The 22,263-nt window shown below is 50.3% G+C and overlaps 1 protein-coding gene across 1 annotated transcript; it reads right to left on the reverse strand.

The window, feature by feature from the left end:
* Positions 1-230: 230 nt before the first annotated feature.
* LOC129495393 (complexin-4) lies at positions 231-22,200 on the reverse strand. The gene is made up of 3 exons (XM_055302845.1): positions 22,034-22,200; positions 16,276-16,363; positions 231-458 (listed from the first exon to the last, which is right to left on the reverse strand). Exons 1-3 carry the CDS (start codon positions 22,198-22,200, stop codon positions 231-233), a joined length of 483 nt encoding a protein of 160 aa, XP_055158820.1.
* Positions 22,201-22,263: the final 63 nt, after the last annotated feature.

The following is a 22,263-nucleotide window of genomic DNA, read 5'->3' on the forward strand; positions in this document are numbered from 1 at the left end:
CTGAGCCACATTTATAACTACAAGGAAAGTGTGTGTCCTACTGCAAGGTGCTGGCTGAGCACTCTACGGGGACATTTAGAACATCAAGTCGTTGTCTACGAGTTTGTGGAGAGCTTCACCGTCGTGGTGTTTGTGTGTTTGCCATGTTTAAGGACACGCTGCTGGAAACGCTCCGTGCAGAGTGGTCACCTCCACCTGGACTCGGTTCCCTCCTCTGCGCGTCCTGGCCCTCACATCACAGCGCACTTCTGCTCAGCGGTCTGCTTCATTTCCGTGAAGGTGGCCTGGGCTTTTTCCTTTATGGTATCCAAGTCCATGTTTTGCAGGTTCTGTAAATGCCCAAGAATGGAATCCTTGTCTTCTTCCTCTTCTTGATCTTCATCTACCATTTTCCGGAGATCTTCGGGCAAATCCACATCGTCTCCGGCCATCTGGATTTGGTTCTCGTCCATTTCACTCTGTGCAAAACACAAACACGGAAGAGATAAGCCACTCTCAGACAACCAGCCTCCAAGGAGATAGTCAAAGCAGCAGCAAAGTCCTCCGTTGGGGTGAATGATGGGGACGGCGAGCTCGGCCATCCCTCTGCGGAGCCATTGCGGAGGCTGGAGGTCCTGGTTGACATGCTCCCCTTCCGCTGCACCTTGGGCTGATCAGAACTTTTTACAACAGTGGTTCTCAAAGTGTGGTCCCTGGGCCCAGCAGCATTAGCACATCTAGGGATACTTTAGAAAAGGCAAATCCTTGGGCCCCACCCCAGACCAAGGGAATCAGAAACTCCTGGGTGGAGCCCAGCAATGTGGGTTTCAAGAAGCCGTCCCTTGTCCTGCGGCTGCCCCCGCAAAGCTTGAGAAACACACTGTAGGCTCCGCCTCAGGGCAGCTTTTGCAAGCTTTGCAGTCTATCAGCCCCAGGATGTGCCTCAGTGGCCCTGGCTGATCCCTCCCTGGAGGGTGTGGTTGGGCTCTCAGTGGCCATGGCAACTTCTGCTTAACCTTTGCCCCTTCCCTCCTTTCTACTAGACCGGGGCTCCTTGCCCCTTCCCTCCTCTCTACTAGACCGGGGCTCCTTGGGGGCACAGAATCACGTCAAATTCAACCTTACATACACCCTTCGCACCTGGAAGTGGTTCTGGCACAAAGCTCTTTGTTTCTTAAGCGACTCGTGGGTGGCATGGCTGCTCCTCAGCAACCTCCTGTGCTGCTGCTGCTAACATCACAGTTTGCCTCTCACAGATTCCATTTTATGATCCTGAGAGTGTCTGTTCCAGAATTTCGTAGTACCTGCTGCCTGGTCTTAGAGATTCCTTTGCCCCATTTGGCTGCAGGGCCTTTGTTTCTTAATAAGAGAGAAGAATCTAAAGAAGTTTCTCTGGGACGGGCACCTTGGTGGCTCAGTCAGTTAAGCATCTGACTCTTGATTTTGGCTCAGGTCATGATCTGATGATCTGAGATCAAGCCCCACATGGGGCTCCGAGCTGGACGTGGGGCCTGCTTAAAATTCTCTATCTCCTGGGGGGCTCAGCGGTTGAGCATCTGGCCTTTGGCTCAGGGCATGATCCTGGGGTCCTGGGATCGAGTCCTACATCGGGCTTCCTGCAGGGAGCCTGCTTCTCCCTCTGCCTATGTCTCTGCCTCTGTGTGTGTGTCTCTCATGAATAGATAAATATTAAAAAAAAATCTGTCTCCCTGTCCCTTCTGCTCCTCCTTTTCTTAAAAAAAAAAAAAAATTATCTGGGAAAGCTAAGGGTAGTTTATATTCCCAGATGGCTGTACCCAATGATTTCTGAGATCAGGTTGTAACGAGGCAAATGGGGCTCCAAGGGCCTGGAAGATTACAGAGCATCAGAAAAGCAAAAGGTAGGAAAGATGTCAGCCGACCTTGGGGCTCACCCTCCTCGATGTCCTGTGACCAAGTGCATGAAAATTCACATTAAAGGTACGACATTTACTTAGTCCTCATCAAACCCTCACTGATTGGACTTTAGAAAGATGCTGACCCCTGCTGAGTTCCCAGGTGGAGTTCAAGTGGACACCTACAGGAAAATATGAATTCCTCTTGCCCGGGTGATGGGAGGAAGTGACTCTAGGGGAACATCGGTGTCTCTGTGTCCAAAGAACGAGCCAGGGCAAGGCGTACACACCCTCTAGTCTGCATCTGTGAAGTGGATCTCCCGGGCCGGCTCCAGCTCTAGGGCCCCGTGGCTCCCCCACAGCTCCTTCCTTTGTCACCCCACAGGGTGACAGCCAGCCCTCCGCAGAGACCTGTGAGAGGCTGACTTGCAGGGCAGAGATGCTCCCCTTTGGGGGGTACGGTCCTCACACACGCCCTCCGGGAAGGGCCAGTCTCCACCGCAGCCTCCCCAGGGACAGAAGCCAGTCCCTGCACTTGGCTAGGCCTTGGCCCTTCAAAGTGCTTAGTGGATTAATTAGTTCCTCGTCAAACTGTTGTGGGGATTAATTAGTTAGTTAATCCGCAGGGGCTCCCAGCCAAGCCTCCATTTCTATTTATTTTTTATTTACCTGCCCTAGAGGTTGCCTTCCTTGCTGATCATCCTCTGGGCACTTTTGCAGGGAAGAGAGGAAAGGCAGGACTTCCACCTGGCAGTCCTGTAAGTGCAGGACATCTCCCCTCTCTTAGGCACCCCGGAATACATAATGATTTGAAAAGACATTCCTGGGAATTCTGATACCCTTTCCCCTCCCTCTAGTTGGTAATAAGATCTTTGTGGATGTCACCAGCGTCAAACCCAGAAGGAGTAGCCTGGAGGGACAGGCAGCTAGAGGGGCCAGAGAGTGGTGAGCCAGCCAGCAGGTGCTCAGAGGTGGGCCACTCATGAGGGCGGCGGGTCCGGGGCGGGCTGCGTCTGGGGGAGCTTCAGATTGGGTTCCTCCTTCAAGGAGGACCTTCAGGTTTATTTCCCCCTCTTTCCGTTTGCCTGGGAAGGGAGAGCTGTGGGCTTCCACTTTGCCTTACAGCTCACAGAGGGGCTCTGGATCGGCACTTCTACCAAAGTGTGTCTCTGAGGGGGGTCCCCAGCCCCGCAGCATTGGCACCTCCTGGCACTTTGTTAGAAATGCACGTCCTCGGGGTCACCCAGAGCTGCTGACTCCGAAGTTGAAGATTTCTTAGCAATCTTCAGCTTAGCAAGGCCTCCTGGTGATTCTGGGTCGTGCTAAAGTTTAAGAACCATTACTCCACTATCCCTGAAGACAGGACCGTTGCTTACTCATCTCCAAGCCTCAGAAGCCAGCAGTGTCTGGCACGCAGACCCAGACAGTAGATGTTCACTGAATGATTCGATGAGCCTGCCGTCAAGGGCAATAGCCTTAACCATCCTTACATGTGCAGATCTGCTTTTCGAAGGGCTCTTTTCTCTTTTTTTTAAAGATCTTATTTATTTATTCATAAGAGACAGAGAGAGAGAGAGAGAGAGAAAGAGAGAGAGAGGCAGAGATACAGGCAGAGGGAGAAGCAGGCTCCACGCAGGGAGCCCGATGGGGGACTCGATCCCAGGACTATGGGGGTCACGTCCTGGGCTGAAGGCAGATGCTCAACCACTGAGCCACCCAGATGCCCCCCTCTGTGCCTTCTTAATCATAGGGACTCTTTCAGTAGGGGTGTGACAGTGATCTGACTTTTTTTCTCAAAAATACGAATAGCCATAGGCACGCTTGTCCCACAGGCTTAGGAGCTTACAAGACCATCTTGAAGCACACCCCCTTCCATCTGCTAGGTAATCCTCTAAGCGCCCTTCCACAGGGCATCAGAGGTGTAAGGTGACTTGCCAAAGGTCATGCAGCGGGCAAATGACAAAGCTCAGACTCGAACCTGGGGCTCTGATCGCTGCATGCCACCTCTGCGGAGTGTCAGCTGCAGAAGCCTGCAAAAAGCCCGGACCCCTTTTTACAAGCAGGACCCTCACCCTTGGCCTGTCCTAGGCCTGGGGCCAGCTCATGTGGTTAGGACTCAGTGCTAATGAGGCTGAGGCCCAGGTTTGGTCCCCCTTTTGTCGTCTAGCCACCCACTGGCCCTGTCTGGGTGTCCTCCCTTAGTTGTCAGGTATCCACAGCATGGGCTGCAGCCCAGGGAAATAGATTCTGGTGCTAGGGAACCATTACTCCACTATCCCTGTCATCCTTCTAGAAGGGCGGAGACTGTAGGACTCTGACCATAGCCAGTGACAACACTGAATGCTGCCTTTAGACTGGACAACTGGAGCCACCTGCCGAGGCCCCATGCTTTAGAGGGCTCTTCTGTCCCTTGGGCCACACTCCTTCACACAGGGTGGAAAGGTCACAGGGCCAAAGGGACAGGCCTGCGCAGAGCCCACAAGCCCTTTTAGACCACACTCTGGCTGCCTGGGACCCCGAATTCCCCACCTAACTGTATCCTGGAGACTGCTCAGACCCCTTCACCAGGCCGGTGCCCCTGAGAGTTCAGTGATCTGCTGGCCTGAGTCCTGCTGAGCCTCAGGAGGACGGCAGGGGGTCTGTATACATAAGGTTGCCAGGGAGGGAGAGGTCCAGGGATGGGGGAAATGAGGGGGCTGGCAGTGAGCCTGGAACCTCTGTCAGAAGTCGTCCTCTGGGTCCCACAAACATGCACATGGGTCTGACAAAAGCTGAGGAAAGCCTGGTAGCTTTGTCCCAGAATTGAGGACCTGGTGCCTCAAAGGGAAATGAATCCTGCCAGAAATGTGACTTTTAGGTGAAAGCGGGGGCCATTTCGAGGCCAGGGGTAAGGGTACAAGGAGAGCAAGGCCTCTGATAAGGCTGACCACCGTGTGCAGGAGTCACAATTGTCCATTGCACATCTCCAGCCCACCACTGAGGGTTATTCTACTTATGAGAAGCCTCTGGGGGTTGACTGCTTAATCTACTCCAAATAATTCAGGCGTCATCTAATTAATCCTCTACGACTGTAAGGCAAGTAAGAGAATCCCAGCTTATAGATAAGGAAATAAAGCTCAGAGAGGCTGTATCAGGTGTCCAGGGTCACACAGCCTGTAAGCGGTGGAGGTAACCTTCCTGCTCAGGCAATCAGATTCTCACGCCAACGCTGGGCCTCCCAGCGTCCAACAGGAGGGGCGAGACAAATAAGTCAGCGGCTGTTAAAACAGAGCTCTTGGGGCACCTGGGTGGCTCCGTGGTTGAGCGTCTGCCTCTGGCTCAGGGCGTGAACCAAAAATAAATCTTAAAAAAAAAAAAAAAAGGCATAGAGGGTGGGTGGGAGAGCATCGGCCCTGAAGGCAAAAATCCAGGACAGAGCAAGCCATGAAAAAGAATCCGTGGAGCGTATGCAGTGGCCTCTGCATGGCCTTGTCCCCTGGCCTCACCGACCTCCCTGCCCAGGAGACCTTGTCTGCCATCCACGCAGCAAATGTCCCGCACAGATTTTCCACTGCCCACTGACAAGTCAGGCCGGGGGACCGGGGATGTTTGGACACATCACACATCCAGGAAAGGCAGTGATGCCTCAGCACTTGCCCAGATACAAACGCAGTTGCAGACAACACGAATCAGCTCCAGGGAGGCAGGGAGGCAGGAGGCAGGGGCTTAGCCCCCACCGCCGCCACCCCAGAAGCTTGGTGTGAACGAGTGGAAGCGAGAGTCAGGGAGGGAGGCGAGCCGGCGTCCGGTTAGGGGCCCGACAAGCTGCTCTCTGTTCTTAGAGGCTCTGAGAGGCCTTCTCGTTTCTAGAAATCTTATCAATTTGGGATATTGTTTAATGCAGTTAAGAGCTAATTATTTTTATGCCGGCTGACCAGAATCAGTTTTAATCTCTTGGTTTTTAACCAGATTTATAATCTTAATTGCCGGCGCTGAATGCCCCATTATTTAAATAGCCCCACATCCTGCTCTCGTTATTCCCTGTGACTGATTTCTGACCTTTCTCTGAAGGGTAAGCACAACCCTGGATTCACACTGTCTGAGCCCTAGATTTTGATAAACTGGCCTTCATCTTGCATCCACCTTGAGATACGTGGAAAAGCTACCGTATCTCAGACGGTTATGTTGCCCAAGAGCTGAGCGTTCACCACGTGTTAGAGTCCCAGTTGACCTTGGTGTATAGCAAATACCGGCTTGATTCTAGGCAGATTTTGTTTGGGGTTTTTGGGTTGTTTAAGTATTTTTGGTCTACAGGATACCAGACAGCGAGATTAATGGCTGTCTTTGACTTTGACCACTTGACCTGACATTGGATGCTTCCATATTTGTGAGGATCACAGTGGTGGTCCACAGTCGGTGGTCTTCATCCCAGGTATGAGGGGGGAACTTGTGAGACATTGGGGTAGAGTGGAAAGAACACAGCCCGTCAACAAAATCCTCCACGGCAAGTCAAAGTGAGCATGGCCTGCTTTGCAAGGAGTGAAGGGATGTATTGGGGCCAGAGCAGGAGGGAGGCGTGAGGCCCTGGGGCCCAGGCTCCAGCAGACCCACTCATCCTCATTCTGAACACTTGCCACTGAAGGACAGAGCCAACTTTATGTCCTATCCCTCTGGGACTGTGGTTCTCCACCCTCTCTGGGCCCCCGCCTCCCTTGTGAAGTCTAGAAAAATGGCTAGTGCCCACCCCAGAGGATTGGCTCCAGGGATATGTGGCAGGGGCCTAGGCAATATAAATTTTTTAAAAGCTTTCCAGGTGATTCTAGTGCTGAGCACTGTGGAGACCCTTGTCTGGGGCCGGCCACCTGCAACGTCTGCTTGCTATATACCTCATTGCTCTTCCCTCATCAGCTACTTGGACAGAGGATGTGGATCGGACTTCTTGGGCTGAGAGTGTGCAATGTGTAGGGCCCATCAGGAATGAGGATTTCTAGATTCCAGCTGTGTACATCTCCCACTTCTTCCCTTCACAAAGACATGGCCGAGGGGCTCAAGAGGCTCACGGGGGTCACTATCCAAGCCTCTCATGTTACAGAGGGGGAAGTCAAGGTCCTGAGACTTGCATAAATGTCATTCAGCTTGTTTAGGGCTGAGGGGCCAGCACCGCCACCAGGGCTAGTAGGAAAATATGGCCAGTGGGGTCAGATGGGCTTGGGGTCTTGTCTTGCTTAGCCATTCACAGGCAGGCATGACCTTGGGAAGCCCCGCTTCCTCTCCTTTCCCAGCCAGTGTTCTCATGGCAGTTTCTTCGAAGGGGAAATACTATCCACCTACCTTATGGGGCGGTTGTGAGGATTCAGTGGGATTGCCAGCGTGGCTAAGTACTTCACTTGCATTCCCATGGCACCAGCGTCCTAGGGCTCTCTCTCCCCTTCCCCATGTCCCGTCCGGACAGTCAGTCTGTGGCTCGTTCAGGGGCATGAGTAGAAGGAGCAAACTGCTTTGGGACAGGATGAGGAGAAGGAAGGAAGGGAAGGTCCCTCGTGGCCACCGACACCCCCCCCCCCCGCCCCGATGGCCTGACGCCCTGCCACCAGAAACAGCTGCTCAGGAGCAGGAGGTTTCAGTGTCTGGGGCCCTGCTGGGCAGCCCAAGAGCTCGGAATCTGAAGGGGGCGGGCAGAGAAAGGTCCACAGCATCATATCCTCTTTGTTAAGAGGCAAATTTTAAATTCTGTTCTAAGGGAGCTTTCAATGTGACACATTTCAAGACAGCTCCACTGGTAGATCTCCTTCTCTCTTCATCTTTATTCAAAGTGAATGATGCCCTTAATACAGCAGACAAACACCAGGTGTAACTAAATCATATAGCTCAGCAGGGGGCACAACATTATTTTTCAATGACTAACCTAGATTGACAATTCCCTTAATAGGATTAGGGTTCATTGTGGAACTGTTTTCTCTTATTAATTTGGCTTGACTTACATATACATTTTGAATTGGCGAGGGAGAGGGGCACATTTGTTTCTAGAAAGAATCTCGGGGCCTTATTTAAAACGTTAACTTTCGGGTATACAAAGTTAAAATGTCTAATCCAGACCTGTTCTTCTCATGAAAATTTATTTTCCTAAAATTTTCACAGCAGGTAAATTCTTTCTGCTGTTTTTGATACTTTGCTCTCTGGATGCATTTTTTTTTTCTCCTTTTTCCCAGCGACATCCAACATTCAGCAAACGTTTTGTGCGCGTGTGTGTACAAACACCTGTGCACACTTTCTACATGTCAGACATCCTGCCAGGCATGCAAGACAAAGGTGGACAACTCAACCCCTTTGTTAAAGAGCAGAGTCCAGCGGGTGAGAATATTCACGGTGGTAAGATAACATAAGAGACACGCACTCCTGTATTACGGGAGCATGAAGGGCGGCGGGGAGAAGGGGGCACAGGAGGCTCTGTAAGAAGTGGCCCTAGACGAAAGCCTCACGGGAAGAAAAGGGGCCACGGAGAGCAGAGTGTAGGAAACAGCAGAAGGAAGGTACAGTCCAAGCAGGGAGTAGCAAGAGCTGGGACCAGAAAGACAGGAGCCACGTCATGGCCAACAGGGCAAGGGATTGGGACTCTGTTCTCAGAAGTTGTGATAACCTTTTTTTTTTTTTTTTTTAACAGGAGATAAACAGGACCAGATTTGCATTTTGGAAACCTCACTCTGTAATTTTGTGGGGAGCAAGACTCAAAGTGGAAAAGCCACCGATAAGCTGTTGTGGTCAGAAGTGAGATATGATGAGCCCTGCCCTTGGGGATGAGTTGAGAATTATGTAGGAGGTGACATTAGGGTGACTTGATAATTTACTGGATGTGAGTCTGGAGGAGGAGGGAAGAGTCAAAGCTGACTTCCGGATGTAGGCCCTGGGGACCAGGGCTGGCTGGGGATGGGGGGGGCGGGGCACGGGCAACACTGAGATGGGGCCCACAGGAGGAGTGGGTTTGGGGGAAAACGAGCCAGATCTGTTCTGGGGAAGAGCTCGGAGGTGTCCAAGCAGAGGCAGCCGCGGCAGGGACCCCGAGGGAGAAGACTGCGAGCGGGCTGCAGGTGTAGGTCTGAGAGTCATCCACACACTGGTGGCAGCCGAAAGCGACAGCAGGATCCCCGGGGAGAATGTGCAATTCGGGAGGACAAAGGACAGACCTGCGATATTCCTATTCCAAAATCGGGGGGCAGCAGGCAGAGGGAGGGTAGGCCATGACCAAGACACAGGAGAGGCAGTTTGGGGAGGATGAGGAGAGAGGGGACTCGGGGAGGAGGTGACCGTCCTCTGTGTGGAGCCAGACTACCCAGCATGGGAAGGAGGAAGCCTTCAGCGGAGCAGTGGGAGCCCGTCCCTGGGGGGAGGCACCTGGAAAGGCACGGTTACTCCCCAAGTGCTATTTGCTTGTTTTCCCTGGGAGAGATTTGACCTTTACAAAGGTGGGATGGCAGGGAGGGGAAGGTGAAGACCCAGCACAGGGGCTGATCACGGCAGAGCGAGACCCAATCCTTGAGGTGCCTGATGTCCCCCGAGTACCCCCGTGGCTTCAAAGCCGGAGGAAATGCACGCTGCGTGGACACGTGTGCTGTCCCTATATGCTCTGGATGGTTGCGTTCGACTGCTGCACTTATTGGACTCCTTCCTTATGTGATCACTGCAATTAAAAGGGGTCACCCAAAGACACAGGGTACAATACACGGGGTTGTCGCGAACAGGGAAGGACAATCTGGGAGAGGAGGCTTTTGCTGTTCCCTAGGGGGCTGGGCCGCAAATTGTCCTTCCCCGAGTCCAGATTTCCTTCCCCCGCTCAGCAATCAGTGAAACCCTTTCACGGGGAACAGCAGCCAAATAATTTCTTTAGAAAATACAGTTCTCATTCCAAAATGCGACATAGTTATCCTCATTAGACCTGACAGCTCCCGGGAAGACATTTTCCTCAAATCTGCTCTCCGTTGGGCCTTGGTTAGGGGAAAGGCCCAGAACCGCCTCCTGCTGGTTGTGTGGCTGCTGTGCCGGTGACCCTGGAGAATTGTGAATGAGGCACCCAGGGGGTCATCCCTCGTTAGCTGGAGGACACGGTGAATGTGTCCAGCTCCCTGTGGGCTGCTAATACTATTAGTACGGCTGCTTACCCAATGTGGACTTTATAAGACAACAGAGGGCTTAGAAGTCTGCAAACCTCAAGACTCCAAACCTCAAGGGAAAGGAGGTTATTAGGAGCCCAGGAAGGTCCCGGTGACCCTTGCTTTCTGCCCAGCGCTGTTTTCGGGTTAGAGGGTCGTGTTCCTTCTCAAGTCTACCATCCTGGATGGAGACACGGTTCAGGGAGGGTGTGTAGGGGACAGTGAGGCTCAGAAAGTACCCGGTGGACACTCGGGAGGCTGGAGGCCCCTCTGGCACAGTAAGCTTTGTGACCTTGGGCAAGTTCCTTGACTTGAGTTTCATGGGTTTTCAATGAGTTTTATGATTACCTACTGATGTGCTTTTTCAATATATAAAGAATAAGTTTAATAAAAATAGAAATACCATATATATATATACATAGCTGGGGTGGAGGAGCTACAGTCCTGGGGCAGCCCAGGAACCCACCCCTGCCCTAGGAGGAGAGCCTGGACACTGGGTGTGCTCCTCAGACGACCCCGCCTGCCCCTGGTGATTGCTTATGGGTCATGACAAGATGATTTTTCCTACCAGTGTCTTTTGATGACTGTTTTTAATAGTCACCAACCTTCACATTATAGCCCTAGGACTTATTTATCTTATATCTGGAATTTTGTCCCCTTCACTCATTTCACCCTCCTACCCCCACCCCCACCCCCACCTCTGGCAACCACCAGTCTCTTCCCTGCGTCTGACTTCTTCTTCTTTTTAAGATTCCACATACAAGTGAAATCATGCAGTATTGTCTTTCTCTGTCTGACTTATTCCACTTGGGATGATGCCCCTAAGGTCTATCTACATTGTTGCAAATGGCAAGATTTCCCTTTTTTATGGTTGAATCACACACACCACACACACACACACACACTTGCACACCAGGATGACCATCTTCAACGACAGTAATCAAATAAGTTATCAATGAAGTGAGGTAATCGAGACGCCGAGCCCCACGAAGAGGATGTAGGTAATGATTTGGGATGTGTTGCCCCATCTCCAGCCTGGCAGTTCCCGGCTGGCCTGAGCCCCCGTCCCCCTCCCTTCTACTCCAGGGGTGTAGGACTGGCCTGGCCCCTCATGCCTTTCCCTGGATCCTCTGGACATACGGCCATGGCCTCGAGCTTTCCCAATCACAGTGATGGCCCTGGGCATGGCCTGACCACCCCCCCCTGGCCTCCTTGCTCCTTAGGGGAGCATGCAGGAGATGAAAACTACCATTGGGGGGGTGGGGGGCCCGTGTGGATTTCGGAGGGCCTTCTAAGGACTCACTGCGAGGCGTCCTTCTGCAGCCCAAGTTACACGCAGTTACACGCAGTTCCGTGCAGCCGGCAGCGCGGCCGCTCCAGGTGAGCTGCTTGGTACAGCACGAGAAAAAGCCTGCCTTCCAAGGCCCAGGGAGTGACTGTCCCCACTGTGATCCTTTCCCCAGTCATCCCCTCTGGGGCCGGATTCTCCAATGCCTTCACCTCAATTACCCGCATTTCAAACCATCCCCCTCCATCCCTCTTGCTGTGGAGAGAGCAAGCCACCCCCACCCCACCCCCGCCCCCAGGGGAGGCTCCCACGCTCCCCTCCCGGCCTGTGCCCACCAGGCCCTCCCAGCCTCGCCACCGCAACTGCTTTACAATACAAGGCACAACCTGGGGATCCCTGGGTGGCGCAGCGGTTTAGCACCTGACTTTAGCCCAGGGCGCGATCCTGGAGACCCGGGATCGAATCCCACGTCCGGCTCCCGGTGCATGGAGCCTGCTTCTCTGCCTCTCTCTCTCTCTCTCTCTCTCTCTGTGTGTGTGTGTGACTATCATAAATAAATAAAAATTAAAAAAAAAGAAGAGTTGAGACCCTCACTTAAAAAAAAAAAACACAAAAAAAAACCCAAGGCACAACCTGTCCTCGGGAGCCAACGAATAGACTTCACACACACACACACACACACACACACACACACTCACACACACACACACACTCGATCTCGTGCAGATATTATTTCTGTCCCCACCATAACTGTCCCTGCTATGACCCACAGTCCCCATGCCCCAACTGAGAAGCCTGGCGGGCAGACTCTGCGGGCTGCACTTCCCTGGGGCCGCAGTGCACCCTGTTAGGGACACCAGGGGGCGCGAGGGACCCGAGCCTGCCCCTGCCCGGTGGCAGCCCGGCGCTGCTGCACAGCGGAGCCAGGCCAGGAGTGGCCACTCTGCACGGACAAGAAGTCGCGGGGCCGGGGTGATCTCCGCCTGGGAACTGCATCTGTCCCCCGCCCCCCAACCCCCCCCCCCGCCCGGCGCTCCCTTCTAGGCCTGGGGGCTCCTAAGCCTAGACAAGGTGGGTGGGAGGCTCACACGTCCCCTGCAACAGCCCTGGGGGGCGGTGCAGCGGAGGGGGGTGCCCCAGGGTTGGCAAGGTGCTGCCCTGAGGCTGGGCCGTTAGCCACATCTGGTGACACGTGGACACCGTGGAATGGGAACCCATTCGTTTTTCATGATATACTTTCTATGAATTGCCATTTTGTGGAAGCACAACTAGGTTAGACTTTGCACGTGCTGTATGAAAAGCGGGCCACGGTACTGTTAGTAGTTTCACTATTTTTCACACCACGGGCAGATCCTCGAAGCACCGCGTGGACTCAATCCATTTTTACCAAACGCAGCCAGTTACGGGAAAGAACCGTGGGGAGGCCTCCGCCTGAAAGCAAACCGCGTGCACCTAGGGATCAAGAGCGCTTTCCGGCCATCATCTCAATTACTGGTCTAGCTTGTGTCTGGAACTCAGCAGCAGCCCCCGGGTCTGGGGTCCAGCCGTCGGGCTGCCGGGCTGCCGGGAGCAGGAAAAGCCCCGAGCCTGCGGGGGCTTCAGGGCGGGTTCCGCACCGTGACACTGGAACACGGTGCAGTGCAGGTTGTCCCCAAAGCCTTCCTGCAGCCTGAAGCCACAAAGAGCTCAACACCACACGAAAATTTTTGGGACCCCTCAAACACTGAGAAACCACAGACACCTCGGGGTCAGAGGGGGAGCCGTGTTCAAATCCTTTCTGGGGAAGTCTCACTTTTTCCTGGTTGAGAGGCCAGCAATCCCACCCTGGTTCTATCGGTCACCAGCTGTGGGTTTCTGCAAAGCTCCCTAACCTGTCAGGCTGTGGTTTCCTCATGTCCAAAAAGAGGCAGTGGCATGAGGTTCTTAGCTGGACTCCCAAGTTCTTTTTCAGGGTCCAAGAGAAAATCAGGTGAGGCCTCACATGCATTAGACATTTGAAGCAGCGCTGGGGAGAGGGGTTTCTGAGCACAGGTAAGTCAGGCAGTGAGAGATCCTGGGCTCCACTCTTAACAATCTGTCGACTTTTCCACGCTCCCTCCATCCCCACCCCAGACTGGCTTTAAGGAGCAGTAGCCTGTGCAGACGTAGTCACTGTCCTTCCTCTGGGCCTGGTCCTCTCCAGGGAGGATCTGAATGAATGTGCACATCTCATGGCTGCAATTCTTTCCTCTCTCTCTTTTTTATGATTTTATTTATTTAAGATAGAGCAGAGCATGTGCCAGAGGGAGCGCAAGAGGGGGTGCGTGGCAGAGGCAGAAGGAGAAGGACAAGCAGACTCCCCGCCGAGCAGGGAGCTCCATGTGGGGCTCAATCCCAGGACCCTGAGATCACAACCTGAGCCGAAGGCAGAGGCCCAACCTGCTGAGCACCCCAGGCGCCCCTCTTTCCTCTCCTTGATAGCTTCTGTTGGAAAGGCTCTTGTCCCAAAGGATAGCCTGACTCAGAGATGTGGGGATTCTTTTTTCTCTGAAGATTATCAAAGCCCTGCAGCAGAGCTTTGAGGGGCTCATCCCGGAGGCTCCAGAAAGGAGCAAGACCGGGGCGCCCTCATGAGGGAGAAAACCATCAGAAGTTCGGACTCTTGACCTGAGTTGTTGCCTTGTTTATACCCACAGGGTGCTTGGTCAAGGTCTCCGAGACCCCCGGGGCTAGAGTGAAGGAAGGAGACTTCTGGGCACGGAGGAGACCACAGGAAAGATAAGAGCTGACATCTCTTGAGCTCCTGCCATCAGTCAGGCACTGTACTGGGTTCTGGATGTCATGTTACTTCGCACAAAGACTTGGTGGCACAGGTGTCACTGTCTCCATTTTACAGAAGAGGAAACCAAGACTCAGATGGGTTAAAGAGCCATCTGAGGCTGCAGCAGAATTGAAACCCAGTTTTCCTAAAGACAGCCAGTACCATCCCAGGGAGCTTCGGGGAATCCACCAGACAACGGGAGGGGACCGTGTCCCCAGGCGCCCCCGCTTCCAAAAACGCAAGCACAGTGGGGAAAGTGCATTAAACCCCAGATAAAGGAGGCAAAAAGCAAAGCCCCTCTTTTCAAAACCCATTGGTCACAATGAAAATGGTTAAATTTCACTGTGGGTTTTCCTCCCCTCTCTGAGAGCAGAACCCAGCTCCTGGGGCACCTTTGGGGTGAGTCTCCCCTGACAGGCTGGGGCTAGTTAACCACTTGGTGACCTTAGCACTGACCTTGCAGGGACAGCAGGGCTCTCTCCCTTTGTTTAGGGCTCGAGGCTCCCAAGTCAGCTCTTGGGGGACCCGCAGGGGACACACAGGAGTGGAGCTTCTGAATCCTGACGTCACATGTCAACCCCTCCTCTTCCCATCAGCCAACCCACTGCTTGACCAGAGCCTACAGGTGTTTCGTGCTCTCTGCCAGCAGCCAGATGGCCGGATGGATCGTGCCAGTCACCACTCTATGGTCTCCACTGAGAAGGAACAGACTGCTCCTGAGCCACAGGCAGAGCATGGTGGAAGTAAAACCCTGCGCTCTGCCCTTCCTGGCCTCTGCTTCCTCCCCCACCCCCCCCACCTCCCCCCACCCGGCCCAGGGGACTGTAGGGAAGGATTACATGAATTGCTAGGTCCAAGCTCTTAGAACAGTGCCTGGCACGGGACACGAGGTGCCAGCTGTGATTACTTTCTCCTTGTGTAGTTACGTATAGAAGTTGTACAGGCTTTACAGAAATTTACAGTAAAATGCCACTTACAAGTGTTAACTTCATTTTGTTGAGAGAAAATGGAAGTTCATAGAGGTTGAACGACTGGAATCTAGTTTTTATGAACTAGTTCAATGCTCTTTTCACTACATCAAATGCCTCAGTTAAGATGAAAACAAATATATATGTGTGTACATGTGTGTGGTATGTGTATGTGTGTGCATGTGGTGCATGTGTGCTTGTGTCTGTTTTTGTGTGTGCATGTGTCTGTGTGTGCATGTGTGTGTGCATGGGGTGTGTGTATGTGTGCTTCTGCATGTCTCTGTGTGTATGTGTGCTTGTGCATGTCTCTGCATGTGTGTATGTATGTGTGTATGTATGTGTATGCCTGTGTGTACATGTGGTGTGCGTATGTGTGCTTGTGTATGCGTACATTTCTGTGTGTGCATGTGTTTGTGTGTGCATGTAGTGTATATATGTGTGCTTGTGTATGTCTGTGTGTGCATGTGTGTATATATGTGCATGTATGCATGTGTGCATGTGTGCATGTGTGTGGATGTGTGTATGTCTTGTGTGCATGTGTGTATATATGTGCATGTATGTGTGTGCATGTTTGCTTATGTGCATGTGTGTGGATGTGTGTGTCTATGTGTGTGCATGCATGTGTGCATGGGTTGTGTGTGCTTGTGCACATCTTTGTGTGTGCATGTGTATGCATGTGTGTATGTATGTGCATGCGTGTGTACATGGGGTGTGCGTATGTGTGCTTGTGCATGTCTCTGTGCACGTGTGTCCATGTGTGTATGTATGTGTACGCATGTGTGTACATGTGGTATGTGTATGTGTGCTTATGTATGCATATGTCTCTGCGTGTGCATGTGTCTGTATGCGTGTGCATGTAGTGTGTATATGTGTGCTAGTGTATGTCTCTGTGTGCATGTGTGTATGTATGTGCATGTATGCGTGTGTGCATGTGGTGTGTGTGCTTGTGCATGTGCGTGGATGTATGTCTGTATGTGTGTGCATGCATGTGTGCATGGGGTGTGTGTGCTTGTGCACGTCTTTGTGTGTGCATGTGTATGCATGTGTGTGCATCATGTGTGCATGTGTGCTTGTGTATGTCTCTCTGTGTGCAGTGTGCATGTGTGTATGTGTATGTCTGTATGTGTGTGCATGTGGTGTGTGTGTATCCATGAATGTGACCCTTTGCTGATCATCAAACATTCTCCATTTTCTATTATTTAAGAAATTAAATAGGATGTCTACTGCGTTAAGAGCGTCTCACCTTTGGGAGTCTGTATTTTTCTCTGAGATGAACTCTGAGGCATGCCCTCTCCGCCTTTTTTTGTGTAAATGCAGCATCTCTTTCCATCCTAAAAGTAAAAGAATAGAATAAAGGATCAAAGGACATATTGAGCTAAGGACAGCCCAACCCCTGCACAGAGGAGCCTCCGCTGGGCTAAACCTTCCTGGTCCCCAAACGTCTCCCGGACTCTCTTTAGGATGCAGCCCGGAGGGGGGCAGAGTGGTTATTCCTAGTGTATAGCTGACCCCTCAGGGTTGCTCTCAGTAGGACTTGGGACCTCAAACACCACAGCCACCTGGGTGCTGGTTAAGAGCGCAGCTTCCTGGGTGTGAGCTCAGACTGACTCATCAGAATCCCTGGGGGCAGATGAGCGGAAGCTATGTTTTTAACAAGCTTCCTGAATGATTCTTGGTCAGTGAAATGGGGTCACAGCTTCCAGGGCTGGGGGGGCCTTTAGAGGCATATAGTCTTGAGGAATGTATAGAAAGTGGTTTCCCTTCACTGTCACCCCCTCTGGACCCCATTTTTGTGCAGTGTTCCATTCCCTGTTTGGAAGGGGGATCCCCGAACGAGGTAGGGTAGGTCTCCACACTGCTCCGACCTAATAGGACTTAGGATCAGGCTGGTTTGCAACCGACCCCTTGCTCACGATGTCCTGGGCGGGAGCTGACAGATTTGGGGCTGTCTGGGGGGCCCACGGTGACCGCCACCCCTCCCAGCTGCCCATAGGGGTACCTTTCAAGTCTCTACCTGTGGTCCTGCCCTCTGGTTGGATCGGACTGGCCCAAGCTGGGCAAAGGAAGCCCTTTCTCTGGGAGTTTGGGATCAGGACTGGGAAAGACAGACCTTGGTGGGAGCAGTTCACTGCCATTTCCCCCCAGGGCCACGCCGTCGGGGTGGCACAGCCAGGACAGCTGAGAGGCAGGAGCAGAGCAGCCGAACGGGGGACAGGGGCAAGGCAAGAGCCAGGAAGGAGCTCACGGCTGGACTTACCCTGGTTCCTAGGTTAGGTCCGTGTGGGGCCTGGTGGGATCTCTCTCTCTCTCTCTCTCTCTCTCTTTTTAAATACTTAAATTATTTATTTATTTATGGAGAAGGAGTGCAAGTGGGGGAGGGGCAGAGGGAGAGAGAATCTCAAGCAAACTCCAAGCTGGGTGCCGAGCCTGACTTGGGGCTGGATCTCAGGACCCTGGGATCAGGCTCTGAGCTGAAATCAAGAGCCCGACGCTTGGCCGACTGAGCCACCCAGGCGTCTGGCCTGGTGGGGTTCCTTGCCCAGGGGTTTGGTGAAGCATCTTTGCATGAAGCATTATTTGCACTAAAATAAATTCTGCTTTCCTTTTCAGGTGACCACCCTGGTTTCTATTTCTTAACTTCACGTTTTGAAATCATCTTCACCACCACGTGGTCTGAAGGAAGGGCTGATCTGAGCAGTCGGGTTGGCCTACTGACCACGGGGCCCTGGGCGCGGGCCGTCCCTCCGCAGGTCAGGCCCAGAACACGCACCCACACTGGCTTCCATCTTCTGGCTTTGGAGAGGGAGACAGAGTAAGTGACTTGCCTAAGGGATCAGTGACCTGGGGCTTGGGCAGAAGCAGATCCATTCTCCCCAATATTTTGCTAAGAAAAATTTTAAACATACAGAAAAGTTGGAAGAATTTTACAGTGAAACCCATACACTCACCACCTGGATTCTAAAATTAGCATCTTGCTGTACATGTTTGATCACATACTTCTCTCTCTACCCATTCATTATCCGTCTTATTTTTTGATGCATTTCGAAGTTGTAGACGCCAGTACTCTCTCCCCCAAACACTTCAACACATATCCCTTTAACTACAGCCTTGTATTGGTTTGCAGTTCTTTTCTCTTTTTTTCTTTTGGGTAAGATCTGTGTACAATTAAGTGCACAGAGTTTACTTGTGCTGTGCCTGTTAATTTTGTTTTTGGCTTGATGGGGACACAGGGTGGTCAGATTAAACATGATTTCTGGGTGTGTCTGGGAGGGTGTTTCTCCGTGAGATTAGCTCTCGAACTGATGGGCTGAATGAAGCCAGTTGCCCTCATCGGTGTGCATGGGCAGCATCCAACCATTGAGGGTCTAACACGAAAAGGCAGAGGAAGGGAGCATATTCCCTCTCTCTCCTGTTGCCTGTCTGCTTGGGCTGGGATCTCAGTCTTCCCCTGGCCTTACCTAGGACTCATACCCATCGGTCTTCCAGTTGAGATCGACACCAGCAACCTTCCTGGCTCTCCAGCCTGCAGACAACAGATGGCGGGACTTCCCAGCCTCCATAATCGCGTGAGCCAATCCTTAGAATCAATCCTCTGGACACCTATGCACGTATGCATGTCCGTTTCTCCTATTGATTCCGTTTCTGTGCATAACCCAAAACTCTACTAAGATATGAAAAGCATTGCTATCACCTGAGAAATTTCTCTCTTCTCCATGCCCAGTTAACAGCTGCTTCCCCAGTCACTGTCCTTTACCCACCATAGATTGCTTGTGCCTGTCCTAGAACTTTCTACAAATGGAACCATATACTACACACTCTTTTGTATGAGGCTTCTTTGACTCAGCATAAGAAACTTTTGGGATTGACCCAGGTGGTGTTATTTATCGGTGGTTTGTTCCTTTTTGTTACTGAGTGCATCGTCCTGTGTGAATATATCATGCTGGTTTATTCATTCTCCCCCGGATGGACTTAGACTATTGCCCCTTGGGGGCTAGTGTAAATGAAGTTGCTGTGAACATTTTTGTACAAGTCTTTTTGTGGTCATATATGTTAGTTTTTCTTAGGTAAATATCTAGGCATGGCATCACTGAGTTGCAGGGTACTTTGGTTGAGTGAGTTTAGTTTTATAAGAAGCTATCTGACTTTTTCCCAAGTGGCTATACCATCTCACATCTCATCAAACAGAATACACATTCTATGTTGTTCCATATTTTGGCCAACATTTGGTATTGTTGTCTTTTTAATTTTAGCCATTCTGGTGAGTGTAGTGGTACCTTTGTGTGATTTTAATTCTCATTTCCATGATGACTGAAGATATCAGATGGGTTTTTTTTTAAATGTACTAATTGGCCATTTGTGCACCTTTGTGAAGTATTTGTTCAACTCTTTTGCCCATTTTTTTTTTGCTTTTATTGTTGAGTTGTAGAAATTCTTTATATATTCTAGATCCCAATCTTTTGTCAGATATGTTTTTGCAAATATTTTCTCTCAAGTCTGTGACTTGCCTATAAATATTTTCTTTTTTTTAAGATTTTATTTATTTATTAGAGAGAATGAGTGATGGGAGGGGCAGAGAGAGGGAGAGAGAGAGAGAGAGAGAGAAGCAGGCTTCCCCTCCGACCCCGGGGCAGAAAGAGAGATGCGGGGCATGATCCTAGGACCCGGAGATCATGACTGAGCCAAAGGCAGACACGTAACTGACTGAGCCACCCAGGCGCCCCTATAAATATTTTCTTTTCTTTTTTTAAGAAATATTTTCTTAATGGTGTTTTTTGACATACAAGATTTTTCAATTTTGATAAAGTCTGCATTATTTTAACATTTTTATGGTTATTGTTTTCAGAGTTTAAGAAATGTTTAAGAAATCTTGGCCTACCTTCAAGTTGCAAAGATACTATTTTTCTCTAAATACTTTAAAATTTTAGCTTTTATGTTCAGTTCTGTGATACCTATCAAAGTTCAGGTAAGAAATACCACAGCAATTACTGTACAATAACCAGGTAAAGGGACACTTTACTATTACTGAGAGAAATGGAGGGGTAAGTGGACTATTGTTGCATTCTAGGTGATGAAGCTATCGAAAACTCAAGCAACAAACTAGAAGTCATGCCTCTTGCCAGAGAGAAGCGGGCTGGCCCCATTGCCCTGCTATTATTTCTTAAATTGGATGACTACAACAATTGATAACATTCACACACACACACCACACCACACACACAGCCAAGTAGTTGGCAAATAACCCAATCCGCTGATTGACCACACGATTCGGCATTCTGCCCTTTGATCTATCCAGATATGAATTTAGGGAAAACTAGGACATTAGTTAATCAAACAGATGCCATATCTGTGACCAGATTTATTGCTTGGACCAGTTGGATGATATTTTACACAATCAGATGTATAGTCTAAATTTCTGGCCAGTTTCTTTTTATTGGCTCCCTTGAGCTGAGAATGTTTGGTGCTATTGTTCTGCTTCTGTTTCTTCATCATGCTTGCTTTTTGTTTCTTTGTTTACATGCCATAGGCAAAAGTAGCCTATATATATGCAAGCAATTGCTGTTTCTTTTGCCTAAGCTTTATCTTAACACCGACATAGTGTTTGCAGTTGCGTTTTTTTTTTTTTAATTGACTTTAACTGACTGCAGAGCCAAGTATAATACATGCTAGGTAGCTTATGAGCTACAGTTTCTTTCAGAAAAAAATACAATAGACAGACTTTCCATTAAATGTAGGCTTTTGTACTTTCTTCGTTTCCTCCAGGTCATTAACCTCTCACCTATAATCATCTTAGCAAAAGGATTTAAGCAACTCTTATGTAATTGATAATTAGCAAAAGAGCCATGATGGCAAAAAGAAATACTCTTATTAAATGAGAAATCTTTTTTTTTTTTTAAGTAGGCTCCATGCCCAATGAGGGGCTTGAACTCACAACCCCGAGATCAAGAATCAAGTGCTCTACCAACTAAGCCATCCAGGTGCCCAGAGAAATACTTTTACTAAACAATTAAAAAAAAAAAAAAGATGAACATTTAAGCTCAGGAGTGAGGCTTCAATTCTTCATTGTTACTAAAAGACTCTTATTCTACCTTAAAATGCAAAAAATTACACACAGATTATACTTAAAGAGCAGTCTGCAGCAGTGAAAAATTGTTGGTGATACTCACATTTCATAATGTTCAATTAAAATGTTACTACTGTTTTATTTTTATTTTTATTTTATATAGCCAGGAGAATGTCCTCATGTAGCCAGGAGGATGTCCTTAATTTTTGGAGGTACATGGCTGAAGTATTTAGGGGTGAAGTATCATGATGTCAGCAATTTACTTTAAAACTGCTTCTATCTACTATCTATCATCTATCTATCTATCCAACTAATCACCTGTAAGCCAGTACAACACAATGTTAACTGTGACCTTATTCATAGGTTTATATGGGTGTTCTACTTTTCTGTACCTTTACAATTTCCATAATAAACAGTCCACAAACTTATTCACAGTTTTCGAGAAGCCGAATCTTAGGACACAATCCTCGTGTTGTGCTTTCTAGGGCTTTCGCACACATAAGAGAAGAAAGATTGCACCGTGTGCGCTTCAAGGCTCTCTTCCAGGTACAAAGCCTTCGGTGTGCAGGTGTGCAAGCTTTCTACGTGCTAGGAGGGTGAGTTTGGGGAAGACCGCAGAGACAGGCTCACTCTAGTTCATCTGAGCACTTCAACCGAGCTTAATTAAAATGAACCTAGACCGGAAAAAGTGTTAAGCTGCTTTGAGAAGGACATATAGATTCGTTTATTATGGCTTGCCACCATCCCCACAGGCAGGACATAGTAACTGCTGAGGCGAGAGATGGTTCCTGGAGCAGAACACACGCTCCGAAGGTCAGGGGCACACAGCACAGGGGCAGCATCTAAAGAGCAAAGCGGAAGAGGTCGGGGAGCCCAAGAAGCTAGGGCCACAATGCATATCTTTTGGCTCGGAGAGGGAAAGGGAATCGTGTGTACTCACTTCTCCTCAATCATTTGCTTCTGATACTCCTCATACTCCTCTCTAGTCATCCCTTGAGCTGCTGCAGGATCAGATGTGCCTCCTTCTTCTTTCTTTTCTTCAGACCCACCACCGAATCCCAAATTCTTTACCTGGTTACTTATCATCGATTTCACAAAGAAAGCCATGGTTTCTGGCCCCAGAAAAATAAAACCAAAGCTCAGACAAAATGTGAAGAAAGAAAGAAAGAA

Source organism: Nyctereutes procyonoides, unplaced genomic scaffold, assembly GCF_905146905.1.
Source record: "Nyctereutes procyonoides isolate TBG_1078 unplaced genomic scaffold, NYPRO_anot_genome, whole genome shotgun sequence".
Lineage (NCBI taxonomy): Eukaryota > Metazoa > Chordata > Mammalia > Carnivora > Canidae > Nyctereutes > Nyctereutes procyonoides.

Coding starts and splice junctions, on each gene's coding strand:
- LOC129495393 (XM_055302845.1), bottom strand. CDS start 22,200: ATGGCTTTCTTTGTGAAATCGATGATAAGTAACCAGGTAAAGAATTTG. Junction 16,364..22,033: donor AAGCAAATGATTGAGGAGAA/GTGAGTACACAC, acceptor TTTTACTTTTAG/GATGGAAAGAGATGCTGCAT. Junction 459..16,275: donor AAAAATACAGACTCCCAAAG/GTGAGACGCTCT, acceptor TGTTTTGCACAG/AGTGAAATGGACGAGAACCA.